We start from the raw sequence: 14,331 nt of genomic DNA, 5'->3' as shown, positions 1-14,331 counted from the left end.
GGCAGTTGCCAAAAGACGTCACGTCTCGATATTACTATTGCTGGGGGCTTGCAGTGGCGGCGGTCTCCGGAGGGCTCTTCATCCATGGTTTGGTCAACACCCCCGGCGATAGTGTTACTGAGATCGTCGGTGGCGGCATTGAGTCCGTGAGAAAGGGCGCACCTAGTTTCGTTAAACATGCCGCTAAATGCATCTGGTTTGACGCCATGGCCAATTCTTTCATACGCACCCTGGATGAGGCTCGCGGAGTGAAGGATGGTTGGAACTTCGCCGGAGGCATCGCAGCCACCGCTTTCGTCCAAAATTGCCATAAGGACCTCCGAACATCTCTTTCGTCGGGTTTATGTTATGGTGCTGCTACCGCCGTGTTCCTAAGTTTATATCCGAGCCCCCGCTGCTGTCGAAAATTGCCATAAGGGCTTCCGAGCATCTCTTTTGTCGGGTTTATGTCATGGTGCTGCAGCCGCCGTGTTCCTAAGTTTATTCTCATGATTATTTGTTTTAGTTTTATTTGTTTTAGTTTTAGTTGTTAAGTTCGTTGTTAGGACTATTAGAACCTACTTATTAGGTATATAGTTGTTTTTAAATTCTTTAGGCTTTTTATCATATATGGGCTTTATTAGTTTATTTTTCTTTTTTTTTCAATTTGAAAGACATATATATATATATATATATATATATATTGTTTTTTTTTGGATCTTTTCTAGTTTTCCAATTTTACTGGGTGTTCCCATGCATTTAATTTTTTTACCATATTGTTTGTATAAACTTATCTTTTCTTATTCTAATTGACTAATTAGTAATAACGCTACATAATTTCTAATATTTGTTACGTTGACACTTTTTTTTTAATTTTTTATTTATTTTTTGTTCTAATATATTTTAATTTGTTGAAAAATAAATTTGCAAAAAAATAACAAATAAATAAAAGTTGAGGATTTTGAAATTAATTCCAAAAAAGAAATTTCAAAATAGAGGTGGTGAACAATTCTGGCAATTAAACAGTCTCACTCTTTAAACCCATAAGTATACAATGTACACGTGTCTAACATTGATTATGAGAATTAGGGGTAATCAGATCAAAAAGGTCCTTCGCTTTTCCTCTAAGGAAATAAACAAACAATCTCGCCCACTTTTGCGGTCAGGGAACATATAAAATTACTATTATAGTCTCCTTTCTTTGGGACCAAGTAAAATAAAAACTAAAAAGAGGATTATAACCCTTTCTTTGAGACCAAGTAAAATAAAAAAAAGAAAAAAAAGGGGCACAAACGTCAGCCATTGCCACCTTGGACCAATAAATGTACATAATGTGGTTCTATTGAGTTAGTCATACCGTTCTTCACTTCTCAATAAAGTGGAAAACATGAGGATGTTATGTTTGTGTGCAATTCATGAAACATGTCTACTCATCTTATATTCTTTCTTTTTCAAACTTTGATTCAGCTTTTCATAATTACATATAAGAAAATAGTATTATTATTATTATTATTTTTTTGCGAAGTTCTTGCTTAATTAATTTTTCTTATAAAAACGATAAAAAGATTGGGATTTTGGTACCAATATCCTTTATTATATTAACATTTTAATATTTTTATCTTCTTTAAAATAGAATTAGCATTAGCATTCTTTTGAAGTTCGTAAAAGGGTAAAAAAATGCATGTTTACACGGTATGTGAGAGATTCCCCTTCTCTAATCAAAGATATAGAAAATATGAAAATTTGGTTTTGATTATTACAATATAGAAGTTAAAAGTCAATGTGTAAAGCTTTTATACCATGATGCACTGTTATAAATCTTATAAAGGATGTTGGTGTCAGTTAAATACTACATGGATAAATTGCAAAAAGATATAAACTACATAGAACATTGGTAACAAAAGCCCAAAAGTTAAAATTATTTATATTTCATATATATAATTGTATATCTAAGGATAATTTTTTTTATTCAGTAAAAAAAGAATAGTAATAAACGTAGTATTATCAAGTGAAATGTTTGGAAAATTTGATCCTTTTTACCTTCCCAATCTTTTTTTTATACCTTTTAGACCTTTTTTTATTACCAGACAAAAAATGAAATTGCATGCGAGATAATTTAATGGTAAGTCATTTTTTTAGATAATAATTTTAATTCTTAGACTAAATATAATATATATATATATATGTGTGTGTATACAAAAGGTTTGAATCTCTCATCTTTAGTATATAAAAAAAAAAAATCAAATATATAATTAGTAAGATAATTAGTGAGATAATAGTATTTTCATTGTTGTATATGCAAAATGGAAATACACTAAAAGTACTAAAAGCCATAAACAATCATAGCATTTTTTAGAACAAAGTAGACATTATAGATCCAAAAGTTTTTTTTTTTTTTTTAAAGATATTATATATCCAAAAGTTTAAGAAATTAAGACACACACACGATGTATATATATATATATATATATAGGTAATACCAAATATATATAACAATTAAGGCCCATCTCCTAGCAAAACCTGACCTGAGCACTCAAACCCACTTGGGCCGTAAATGCACGGCTACCCTTGTTAGGCCAAAGGAAACCCAAAAATTGCCTAAAAGCCTTCCAGGCTTGTCTATTAGGGATTCATCTGATATTCCAAAGGCTATTGAACCCGATCCTCTTAAGTTTTCTTATAAACCAGGTATCACCGATCTTGGTTCACCCAGGCCCTGACTTCATCTTCTATCCAACACTCAAAGTCAACCAGATTCAATTTGAAAGAACAGGCAAGAAAGCAGCAAAGGGGCGAGATTCTTTCTTCAAAGGTTAGTATCATCCAAACTGAAAGCTCTTCTGTAGATTCATTGGCCGAGGAGGCAAGCCTTATCAAGCCCCTTCCTCCCCAATGAAGCTATTGTCGTGGAACGGCAGAGGGCTAGGAAGACCCTTTGCAGTGAGAAGGCTTCGTGGCTTGGTTAACAGATCTTCTCCATAAGGTCTCTTTCTCATAGAGACCAAAGCCAACCTAGGAAGAATGGAAAGCATAGCTAGGACTCTTAAGTTTCAACACAAGTTTATTGTGGAAGCTTGTAACGGTGGTGAGGGACTGGCACTTATGTGGAAAGATGATTGTGGTTGGGATGTTATTTTTAGTTCCAGATGGATAATCGGTGTTCGTGTTCTTTCACAACAAGGTTTTTGTTGGAACATCTGGTTCTGTTATTGCCATGCTGAATGGGTTCTTAGGGAAAGCTTTTAAGTGAACTGGACATGTGCTTACAGTTGGGACTGATAGCTTGGGTGTGCATTGGGGATTTCAATGACATAATTGATCAGAACGAAAAAAGGGGAGGAAGACGAGTTTCGAAGAAGTCCAATTTTTTCTTAATGTTGTAGGGGCCATTGACTTGGGTTTCATTGGGCACCATTTCACATCGTATAACAAAAGAGGGGGGCAAGCCAACATTAAGGAACATTTGGATCCCGCATTGGTAAGCCCAAAATGGCATTGTTTCTTTGATTGTGCAGGCCTAACTCACCTCACAGCTACACGGTCGGATCACGTTCCTATTCTATTATGCCTGGTATTAGATCATGAAAAAGCCCCTCAACCTTTCAAGTTTTTGGAAGCCTAGATTCATGACCCCACTTATGAACAAGTCATTAATACCGCTTGGATGTTCAATGTAGGGACTAGAAGACGGATCTCTCTTACTGCAAAAATTCAGCATACAGTTAATGCTTTTAAAGTACGGAATAAGAAAAATTTTGGTTTTTGCCGGTTTAAAATTCAAGACCTTGAGAAACATTTAGCTTACCGTTAGAGGTTGGACCTTTCGAAAACAAACCTTCTTCTTGAAGCCGAAGTTCAAAAGGAGCTTTCTGAGTGGCAATTGACACTGGAACTTTTATCGCAACAGAAATCAAGAGAGCTGTGGTTAAGAGCTGGGGATAGAAACTCTAAGTTTTTTTATGCCTTTGCCTTGTTGAATAAACAAAGGACCTTTATAGCGACTTTGAAGAACGATGAAGGTACCTGACTCGACAACAGAAAAGCCATAGCAGGCTACCTATTGCAGAGTTCTCTTAACTCTACAAGGATGAAGGGTTGGCTCACTGTCCGTGCTTAGAAGAGTTTATCCAACCCTCGATTTCAAGTTTTGAAAATAATAGTTTAGTTACTCTACCTTCAAAACTTGAAATCCTTGCAGTTACCAAGAGCATGAACCCCACGAAAGCCCCTGGTCCAGATGGTATTCCAGCGGTCTTCTTTTAGCATTATTGGGATATTGTGGGGACTGATGTGGTTAGAACAGTACAAAATGTGTTTATCTCTGGTATTGTCCCTCAGCTTTGAATCGGATCCTTATAACTCTTATCCCCAAGATCAATCCCATCTCTCAGTTTAATCACATTCGCCTAATTAACCTCTGCAATACGGTGTACAAGGTGATACCAAAGCTTCTTGCCAACTGCATTTGACCGCTGCTCCACAAATTAATTTCACTTAATCAAACAGCCTTCATCTCCGGACGATGGATTGGCGAAAACTCAATCCTAATAAATGAGATTGTTCACTCCATGAAGAAGAAAAAAAGGTGTTAATGGACTCCTCAGAATAAAAGTTGACCTGAATAAGGCTTATGATCGTATCAATTGGGAGACTCTCAATGAGATCCTTATCAGTTTCGGGTTCTCGCCTGAGTAGTGGGGCTGTTGGGTCAATGCTACTCTACAGAAAGTGCCTCAATTTTATTGAATGGGAGTATCTATGGTCAAGTCAAAATGGAATTAGATTTACGCCAAGGAGACCCAATCTCCCCCTATTTGTTCATCTTGTTCATCAAGCTTCTCTCTCGAATGCTCAACAAGTTGGATTTTCAAGGGGAAATTCATGGTTTTAAATTGGGAAGAAGCGGCCCTTCTATTTCTCACCTTTTTTTTACGGATAATTTACTCATTCTCTACAAAGCCACCAAAACCGAAGCCTTAGCAGCGTCTAAGTGCCTACATCAATTTTGCAGTTGGACAGGACAATCAGTAAACTTTTCTAAATCGGGCTGTTTCTTTTCTAGAAATGTTGTGGGGAGGACCAAAGCTGTTGTGAAAGGTGTTCTCAATCTTAAAGAGTTGCCAAAGGATGCTAAGTATCTAGGGAATCCTTTATTCCTGGGAATCAAAAAGTCTAAGGATTATGAAGATTTGAAAAAAAGGGTTGAATCAAAGCTGCAGGGATGGAAAGCCAATCTTCTTTCTCAATCAGGGAGATGCATTTTGGTTAAGTCGGTGATCACCGCTGCCCTAGTTTATGCTCTTTCTACATGCAAACTCCCTCTAACCTGGTGTAAGGACATTGATAAACTATCAAGAACTTTTCTTTGGAGGGGCAACGCACAGAATCCTAACAATTTCATCCCAGCAGCTTGGAATACAATTTGTAAATCTAAGCTAAGTGGTGGTCTAGGCATCCGCAAGATATAAGAAGTCAATTCAGCCTTGCTGTGCAAGCTGGGATGGTCCTTGGAGAATGTTCGGGATCAGCTGTGGGTCAAATCTCTCAAAGCTAAGTATTTCCCTTCCACTTCTTTCATGAAAAGCACCCGAAAGAAGATTTTCTCTTGGCAGTGGAAAGGATTATTGAGTATTAGACCCATCTTAGCTAAGGGTATTTGTTTTTGGGTTGGTAAAGAAAACAATATAAATTTTTGGGAGGATGCTTGGATCCCCAACAATCCCAACTTTATGCCCACCCCTAACCCGAATGCAAATCTTCACTCTTTTGGAATGGTAGACTTGCTACGTTTAGAGAATGGCAATTGGAACGTTCAATGGTTAAACCTCCTCTTCGATGGTAACATAGTGAGTAATATTCAGAAGATTTTCTGGGCAAAGAACTCCTTGGAGGATGAACTAATATGGCTTGGAAGCTCTTCGGGCAACTTCCAAGTGAAGACAGTATACAAGTTTCTTCATCCAGAAGAAACTCAGCAATGGAATTGGTGGCACCATCTCTGGAGGAGTGGAATCCACGAAAGACTCAAATTCTTCATGTGGAAACCTTCCTCTCGAAGCTTACCAGTTAGATCAAATATACTCAAATGGAATTGGGAGATTGAAAATTCTAATTGCCCTCACAGTTGTGAGTCCACGGAGGACGAGTTACACTTGTTTTTTCAGTGTTCTGTTGCACAAGCATTATGGCTAGGAATCCCATTGTAATAGCCCAGTACCACCCGCATCAAGATATTGTCCTCTTTAGCCCAGGGTTCACTCCCTCTCTCCCCTCTGGCCTCAAGGTTTTGTCAAAAAGCGTCTTGAAGGGAGAGGTGTGCCCCTCTCCAACCGATGTGGGATGTTACAATCCTCCCCCTTTGGTGCTTAGCGTCCTCGCTGGCACACCGATCCGGGTCCGGCTCTGATACCACTGTAACATCCCAGTACCACCCGCATCAAGATATTGTCCTCTTTGGCCCAGCGTTCACTCCCTCTCTCCCCCCTGGACTCAAGGTTTTGTCAAAACGCGTCTTGAAGGGAGAGGTGTGCCCCTCTCCAACCGATGTGGGATGTTACAATCCTCCCCCTTTAGGGCCCAGCGTCCTCGTTGACACACCGATCCGGATCCGGCTCTGATACCACTGTAACAGCCTAGTACCACCCGCATCAAGATATTGTCCTCTTTGGCCCAGGGTTCACTCCCTCTCTCCCCCCGGCCTGAAGGTTTTGTCAAAACGCGTCTTGAAGGGAGAGGTGTGCCCCTCTCCAACCGATGTGGGATGTTACAATCCTCCCCCTTTGGGGCCCAGCGTCCTCGCTGGCACACCGATCAGGGTCCGGCTCTGATACCACTGTAACAGCCCAGTACCACCCGCATCAGGATATTGTCCTCTTTGGCCCAGGGTTCACTCCCTCTCTCCCCCCGGCCTCAAGGTTTTGTCAAAATGCGTCTTGAAGGGAGAGGTGTGCCCCTCTCCAACCGATGTGGGATGTTACAATCCTCCCCCTTTGGGGCCCAGTGTCCTCGCTGGCACACCGATCCGGGTCCGGCTCTGATACCACTGTAACAGCCCAGTACCACCAGCATCAAGATATTGTCCTCTTTGGCCCAGGGTTCACTCCCTCTCTCCCCCCTGGCCTCAAGGTTTTGTCAAAACGCGTCTTGAAGGGAGAGGTGTGCCCTTCTCCAACCGATGTGGGATGTTACAATCCTCCCCCTTTGGGGCCCAGCGTCCTCGCTGGCACACCGATCCGGGTCCGGCTCTGATACCACTGTAACAGCCTAGTACCACCCGCACCAAGATATTGTCCTCTTTGGCCCAGGGTTCACTCCCTCTCTCCCCCCTGGCCTCAAGGTTTTGTCAAAATGCGTCTTGAAGGGAGAGGTGTGCCCCTCTGCAACCGATGTGTGATGTTATAATCCTCCCCCTTTGGGGCCCAGCGTCCTCGCTGGCACACCGATCCGGGTTCGGCTCTAATACCACTGTAACAGCCCAGTACCACCCGCATCAAGATATTGTCCTCTTTGGCCCAGGGTTTACTCCCTCTCTCCCCACGGCCTCAAGGTTTTGTCAAAACGCGTCTTGAAGGGAGAGGTGTGCCCCTCTCCAACCGATGTGGGATGTTACACCCATGGAGCATCAGATGGGGAGGCTTCTAATTGACAAGCTTAGAGGCTCACTTGGACTGGCTAGCTAAGCCTAGGGGAAACCTGCCCATTCACCCTTATGATGGTCAAAAAAATTTCCTTTTTGCAGTGTTGGTTCTTAAAGCTTCATGGAATATCCAGAATAGATTTGTGTTTGAAGGAAAAAGGACGTTGCTGGATGTAGAAGTGAAATCTATTTTATGTAGATTTAACGATTTCCACAGTGCTATGATTGAGCAAAACACCTTCCCGAGCCCTTCCTTGAACACCCCAAGATTTTGGCCCTCTCCTTCGAACTGGTGTCGTTAAATTTAATTCTGATGCTTCTATGGGAAATGGTTTTGCTAGTCTAAGGGTGGTGGCCAGAAATCAAGATGGTAATATTGTCAAAATCGACGTTACCAAGGAACTTATTAACTCCCCTACATCAGCTGAAGTCGCTGCAATTCATCGTGCACTGTTGCTGGCCTTAGAAGATGGTTTGTCGATCGTCTGCTATGAAAGCTAAACAACCTTTACCCTAAGTTCCAATTTATTTCTTTTGCTTGGACCCCACGAAACTGTAATCAGCTTGCTCATATGGTTTCTAAATGGGGTACTACTAATAACTGTCATCTTCCTATCTCCTTTTTGTTAAACTCGAAGGATTTTGTAAACATTTTGTCTCAGGACTGCGGCTCCCTTTCTACAGCCTGATCTGGCCGGCAGCTTTCTTTGTTTGCTATGTTTGCTGGCCTTTGTATGGCTTTTGCCTGCATTTTGGTTAATATAACACATCTTTTATTGAAAATAAAAACGATTAAGGCCCATTTTCTTTGTATCGCAAAAATTAATATATGGACAAGTTTAGAGTAGTACAAAAAAGTTACACTTCGTTTTTCTTTTTTTCTTTTTTCTTTTGGGAAAAGAAAAAATTACTTTTGCTATGCAAGTTTGACTAAAATATTATGTTATGAAGACCAGTGATTAGTAATTAATACTTATCCAATTATTAGATATTGATACATTGGATTACAAAATCTGAATCTTCTTTTAAAAGGAAAAAGGAAAAAAAATATAAAAAAAAAGCCAAAGCAAAGATATTTTGATAATTTGCTAAAACCCAAAATCCTTATAACAATATCTGCTAACCGGCATAGATTGGAGAGAATTGAGAGAGGCTATTGCAGTCTTTGAGGGTAACAGAAAAAATTAAACGTAAAATATCTTTTATTATTTCTTATTTAATTCTCAGTAAATTTGTTTTAATTTTTTATAAAAAAACTAATAATTTATAAATATTTAATATTTATAAATAAAAAATAAAATTATAATTATAATATCTCCACCACGTGCCACATGGCAAAATACTATGCCAAAAAAACTCGTCCAAGGGACAAATGCTCAATTCTCATTGCAGTGCCGGACACAGTGAGCCCCACCATCAGAATCGAGCGTGTTACACGCACACCATGAAGAAATGTCATCTTCATAATAGTTCAATCAAAAAATAAAAACATTTTGTTTTTTTTTTTAAGAAATTCAATGTCAAAAGACTACCGCAATATGGTGCTTTTGTGTCTCTTCCTTGCTCACTTTTTTTTTTTTTTTTTTTGGGGCTTTTTGGGTAAATGTGTCTTGTTTGCCTTCTTTTTGTTTTTATAAGATATATAATTTCTTATTTTAAGTAATATGGGAAATCCCCAACCATAGGGCGCATGTCTCTCCGCTAATATAATTCCTATTCTTTTGAGTGTTTGGACTCTCAGCCCCTCCTATGAACAACCAAACAGTTGTTGATTTTGATTATTAACAAAACGAGACAAACGATATTCAATTTATATAATAAAGCATAAAATACTCGAAACTATATGCGTTGATAAAGATAAAACAGATAAGGGGACAAGGAAAAACACATGATATGACTCAGTTCCTCTCCTGAACAATCATGAACCAGAGAAATTGAATTAATTAGACAGAGTAGTAGAAAATACCTAAAGCCGAAAACAGTTGCAGCCATGTCACAAAAGAGAAGTGTCTTGGAATCCTTAAACTTGATTTCTTGGTACTTTCATTGTCCATGTACAGTGTCATACTTGAACATATCCTTATGTCTGAAATATATATATATATATATATATATATATATAACATAAAATATGATCATGAGAGAAATTCATTCCTCTTCTGAATGTGGTAATGATGCTTCATGGTTATAACTTCTTTTAATGAGCCTAGTCACTCTCGACTTTTATTTTTATTTTCATTTATTTATTTATTTTTTTTGTTTCTTTTGTATTTTAAAATATTTATTTACTGGAAGCAAGAAAAATAACCCAGATCAATTACCAATGCACAGAACAACTCAGATAGTGTTCTTGCTTGCGATGGTCATTCACTATGTCGACTATCATTTAGGTGCTAAAATAATTTGTTCATTACCTTTAGAATATTTTACAAAACTTAAAAAAATAAATAAATAAGGGAAAATTGATAATTCACGAACGATCATATAGAATTCCATATTACAATAACCTAATTGGAAGATTTCGGAAATAATGTAGAATTTGCATCAGCCTTCGCTTCGCTTAATGTTTCCTTACACCCTCCAAGTTGCCTGCACTTTGAAAGTTGGGAAGTCTCCTGTTGTTGGCCTTGCTGCACATTAGACGACCTATAACAAGCTTCAACAATGGGGATTTCAACTTCAAGTGGAGAATCTTTGAAGAGAGATCTGAATTGTTGAAGGAAAAAAAAAAGAAAAAAAAAAACTTTCTGATATGCCACTAGCGAGAGATCTGAAAGGACTGCACATAAAGAATTGAGATTGTGCACTAGACCCCAGGTTCAGATGACAAGCAGAGGAATTTCTTTTATTATAGATCGTTCTTAATTAGCATTTCTTCTTCTTTTTTTTTTTCTTTTTTCTTTTTTCTTTTTTTTTTTTTTTGAAAATCTAATTTGCATTTTCTCTGAACAAATTGAAATGGTAAGTTTACCATACGAACCGCAATATTTTGAATTATTCAAAATAAACATTTTAGTTGATTAATAAAATACACTTGCAAAAAAAGAAAAAAAAAAAAGTTGAGCAAGAAAATACAACATGGTTTCATCCAAGAGTCATAAAAATATTAAAGATAATGGTACAAAATAATCTATAACCAAAATATTAAAATCCACACCACCGTTCTATAATGAAATCACGACGCGACACTTCAAATGTGGTTCAATGAAAAAACTACATTAATAAATCTTCATAGCAAGAGTTTCAATTTATTCATACAAAAAAGGGGGCGTCAAAGTCCAAAGTTCAAACCCATTGAAAATTAAGTTTTCTACCATTGAAAGGTCATGTATAAAGTAAGAGTAGTAAATTCAAGCTCTATCACTTTTGAATATAAGCTGTGGAAGTGGTTGAAGAACCGACCCAGACACAAGTTCCAGCCATGGTGAGAAAATCTTTATCACCCATCCAAACCAGACAATCGTTCGGAAAAAGTCTTATGGAGAAGACAAAACACAATGCAAGCCTAAAACGGTCCAGCCCAGAAAACCCATTGCACATCCCAAGCTCAAGCCCATCAAATCCAACCTTACAATCTTAGTCCGTCCAATTCTAGGCCAATGAACAGCCTCATAACTCGGGCGAAATATGATTTCTGTTCTTTGTTAAAAAAAATATCTATGTTTTAAGTTTCTGAATGAAAACGGAAAAATTATAAATTATTAGCTATCAATACATAAGCTTTAAATTAGTAACTCTAGGGGAAGGAAAACACAAAAAAAAAAAAAAAAAAAAAAAAAAAAAAAAAAACACTAATGCGAAAAAGTGGTTTTGAAAAGGTTCTTACTAGATTGGAGATTCATTCCATTCCCAAAAGTTCCATATCCACATGACATGTGGCACATACTTGAGCATTATCCATTAATCTTTTCACCATCTGATTCTTTGAATCCATCGATCACCTCCAAGCTTTCCCAAAAACATAGCAATTCTTCTATCTGAAAGCACCATGTATCCAATTGATATTCCAATCACCACTCCACATCCATAGCCCATCACTACGATCTTCCAGAGGTCAAACTCATTTGTTTGCTCATGCACATCACCTTCTTGATGTGCCTCATCAATATTGCTGCATGTTTCGTTCAATGGAAATCCACATAAACCCGGGTTTCCACTGTACGAGGTACTGTCGAATGTCTCAAAGTGGTTCCCTCGAGGAATTGGTCCAACCAATCTATTTGTAGAGAGGTTTAACACTGCAAGCGATGTTATATCTGCCAATTGTTGAGGAATCCCACCAACAAACTGATTTGAGGAGAGGTCTAACCATTCAAGTCCGCTTAGGTTTCCAAACGATGGAGGAATAGAACCGGTCAATTTATTATGAGAAAAGTTAAGGCCTTTGAGTGATCTGAGGTTCCCAAGCAATTTCGGAATCTCTCCCTCAAAATTATTTCTGAAGAGATCAATGGTAGTGAAAATAGTTTGAATTTTCACTAGTTCAATAAAGATGCCTTTCATCTCCACAGATACAGAATCTCGGTAATAGTTTTCTCCCATATATTCCAATTTAGTGGTATTTGCTTTCATCATTGCTATCAAACTTCCAAAATATTTTGCTGGCAATTTACCACTGAACTCATTATTGGCGAGGTCCAAAATCCGCAACTCTCTGAAAGGAAATCGAGCCATGGGATTAGCAATGGAGCTATAAAATTTGTTGGATCTCAAAATAAGAACTTACAGCATTTGAAGAGACTCCAACCAGTGGGGAAACATACCATTTATATGGTTGTTTCCAATGTCCAAAACCTCCAACTTCTTACAGTTGAGCAAAGATCGCGGCAATGAACCTTCAAATTCATTTCCATTCAAGTTCAGATTCCTTAATATGTTTTCCTTTGCAAACAATTGTCTAGGAATCGTTCCATGAAACTTATTCATTCGTATATCCAAAACTGAGAGACTGCCACTTAAATTTCCAATACATGGAGGAAGTTTCCCACTCATACCATTATTAGCCAAATCAAGAACTTCAAGGGAACTAAGGTTGCAAATCAGTAAAGGTACCTCCCCAATCAGTTGATTGTGTGATATAGAAAAGACTTCAACGGATGGTGGTGGAATTGGAAGATGTCCATGAAGGATGTTGGAGTGTAGATCGAGAAATTGCAGGTTTTTCCATGGAATTCTCTCTATATTTGTCAGAAAATTGTGAGAAAGATTAAGATAATATAGAGAATATAAATTAGGCAAAATGCTACGGTTTGCCGAGTGTTTGGAATAGATAGAACTGAAATGACGAAAGTGTATTTAATGAAAGATCTAAGTTAGTGAGACTCACCTGCTGAATGATTGATATTGGAATGCAACCATTTAGTTTGTTGTTATTTAAATAAAGCTCAATCAAAGAAGTTGTCTGGAATTCCCGGATGTGACCAGTGAATTCGTTATTTCCAAGGTATAAATACTTCAAAGATGGAAGAGCAAATAACCAATTTGGAATTGTTCCATTTAGCAAGTTATCAGATAAGTCAAGCCGTTCTAAATTCCATGGAATAGGACCGAGTGATTTGTTTTTTGAAGAATGAGGTGAGAGAGAAATTTGGGTAGAATTATAACTATCAATTTTAGGAAGCTCACCTATAAAATTGTTACCTGCAAGACTTAAGTAAGTGAGACGCTTTGGATTAAAAGACGACCATGGGATCTGGCCACTGATATTATTATTGGAGAGGCCTACGGAAGCAAGCTGTGTAAGGTTACCAAACAAAACAGGATATGATCCTATTAACCTGCAGTTGCTAAGGTACAATCCGTCCAATGACTTCAAATTTCTAGTTGGATCAAGTATATCTATTGAGAAATTTGTTCCAGAAAGGTCCAATATCCTGAGTGAACTGTTCCAGTTATATTTAGGTAGAGAATTTAAGTAAAGGATTTCGAGTTTTGGTAGGGGGAAAATGGTATTGGGTGAATTCCCTCGCAGCCCACAGTAAAAGAGGCAAAGGGATATCAAAGAAGATGACAAATTCATCAAAGAAGCAAAGATCAATACGAGACATATCAACATCAGCCAGAGTGAGGTTTTGGAGGTTGGTTAGGTTTGTGACAATTCTTTTAAAGGTAGATGTGTTTAGTCTCAGTTGTTGATTTCCACTATAAACTTCAAGTGTTTGAAGCTTAGATAGGTAGGATATTTCGAGTGGTATATCCCCTGCAAAATTAGCAGACCAGATTTCAAGGTGCAACAAATCTGTAAACGTACCAAATTCAGGGGGAATGGTGGAGCCTCTGAAATCATTGTCCAATGAGAGGATTAGTGTCTGGAGATGGCGAAGGAGGAAAAGGCTGCTGTTGGAATGAATAATTCCCCAAAGCATGCAGCAAGTAAGATCGAGGCCGATCACATGACCTGTTATGTTATTACAGGTGAGTCCGATCCATCCACAACAATCTGTGCCACTCTCCCAAAAGATTGTTGGAGGAGGGAAATCAGCACCACAAGATAGGGTATGATCAATGGAAAATGAGTTCTTGAATTGGAGCAAAGCTTTGCTGTCGTCAATGTGACACGATGGAAAGGAAGGAAACGGAGGAGGGGCAGAGGATAGAGGTATTGATGAAGAAGAGACAGAGGAAGAAATAAAAAAGAGGAGGATCATATAATAAAGCCATGAAAACCAACCCATGATCATTATTTTTTCATTTTTTATTTTTTATTTTTGGTTGTT

The 14,331-nt window shown here is 38.1% G+C and overlaps 2 protein-coding genes across 2 annotated transcripts; both read right to left on the bottom strand.

Moving 5' to 3' along the window:
* Window positions 1-11,524: 11,524 nt before the first annotated feature.
* On the bottom strand, window positions 11,525-12,289 carry LOC132799404 (receptor-like protein 9DC3). Its single transcript, XM_060811212.1, has one exon. It carries the CDS (start codon window positions 12,287-12,289, stop codon window positions 11,525-11,527), a length of 765 nt encoding a protein of 254 aa, XP_060667195.1.
* Window positions 12,290-12,337: 48 nt separating this feature from the next.
* Window positions 12,338-14,289, bottom strand: LOC132799403 (receptor-like protein 43). The gene is made up of 3 exons (XM_060811211.1): window positions 13,592-14,289; window positions 13,256-13,497; window positions 12,338-12,792 (listed from the first exon to the last, which is right to left on the bottom strand). Exons 1-3 carry the CDS (start codon window positions 14,287-14,289, stop codon window positions 12,338-12,340), a joined length of 1,395 nt encoding a protein of 464 aa, XP_060667194.1.
* Window positions 14,290-14,331: the final 42 nt, after the last annotated feature.

The sequence above is a fragment of the Ziziphus jujuba genome, chromosome 9 (assembly GCF_031755915.1).
Source record: "Ziziphus jujuba cultivar Dongzao chromosome 9, ASM3175591v1".
In the NCBI taxonomy this organism is placed as follows: Eukaryota; Viridiplantae; Streptophyta; class Magnoliopsida; order Rosales; family Rhamnaceae; genus Ziziphus; species Ziziphus jujuba.
Note: the sequence above shows the minus strand (reverse complement) of the source record. Positions and strands in the feature narration are given on the sequence as shown.

What these genes read in the sequence shown, in the direction of transcription:
- LOC132799404 (XM_060811212.1), bottom strand. Translation starts at nt 12,289, where the DNA reads ATGGCTCGATTTCCTTTCAGAGAGTTGCGGATTTTGGACCTCGCCAAT.
- LOC132799403 (XM_060811211.1), bottom strand. Translation starts at nt 14,289, where the DNA reads ATGGGTTGGTTTTCATGGCTTTATTATATGATCCTCCTCTTTTTTATT. An exon ending in ATCCCTTTGCCTCTTTTACT is followed by an intron (nt 13,498 to 13,591) that starts GTGGGCTGCGAG and finishes TAACTGGAACAG; the next exon opens with TTCACTCAGGATATTGGACC. An exon ending in CACTTACTTAAGTCTTGCAG is followed by an intron (nt 12,793 to 13,255) that starts GTAACAATTTTA and finishes TGACAAATATAG; the next exon opens with AGAGAATTCCATGGAAAAAC.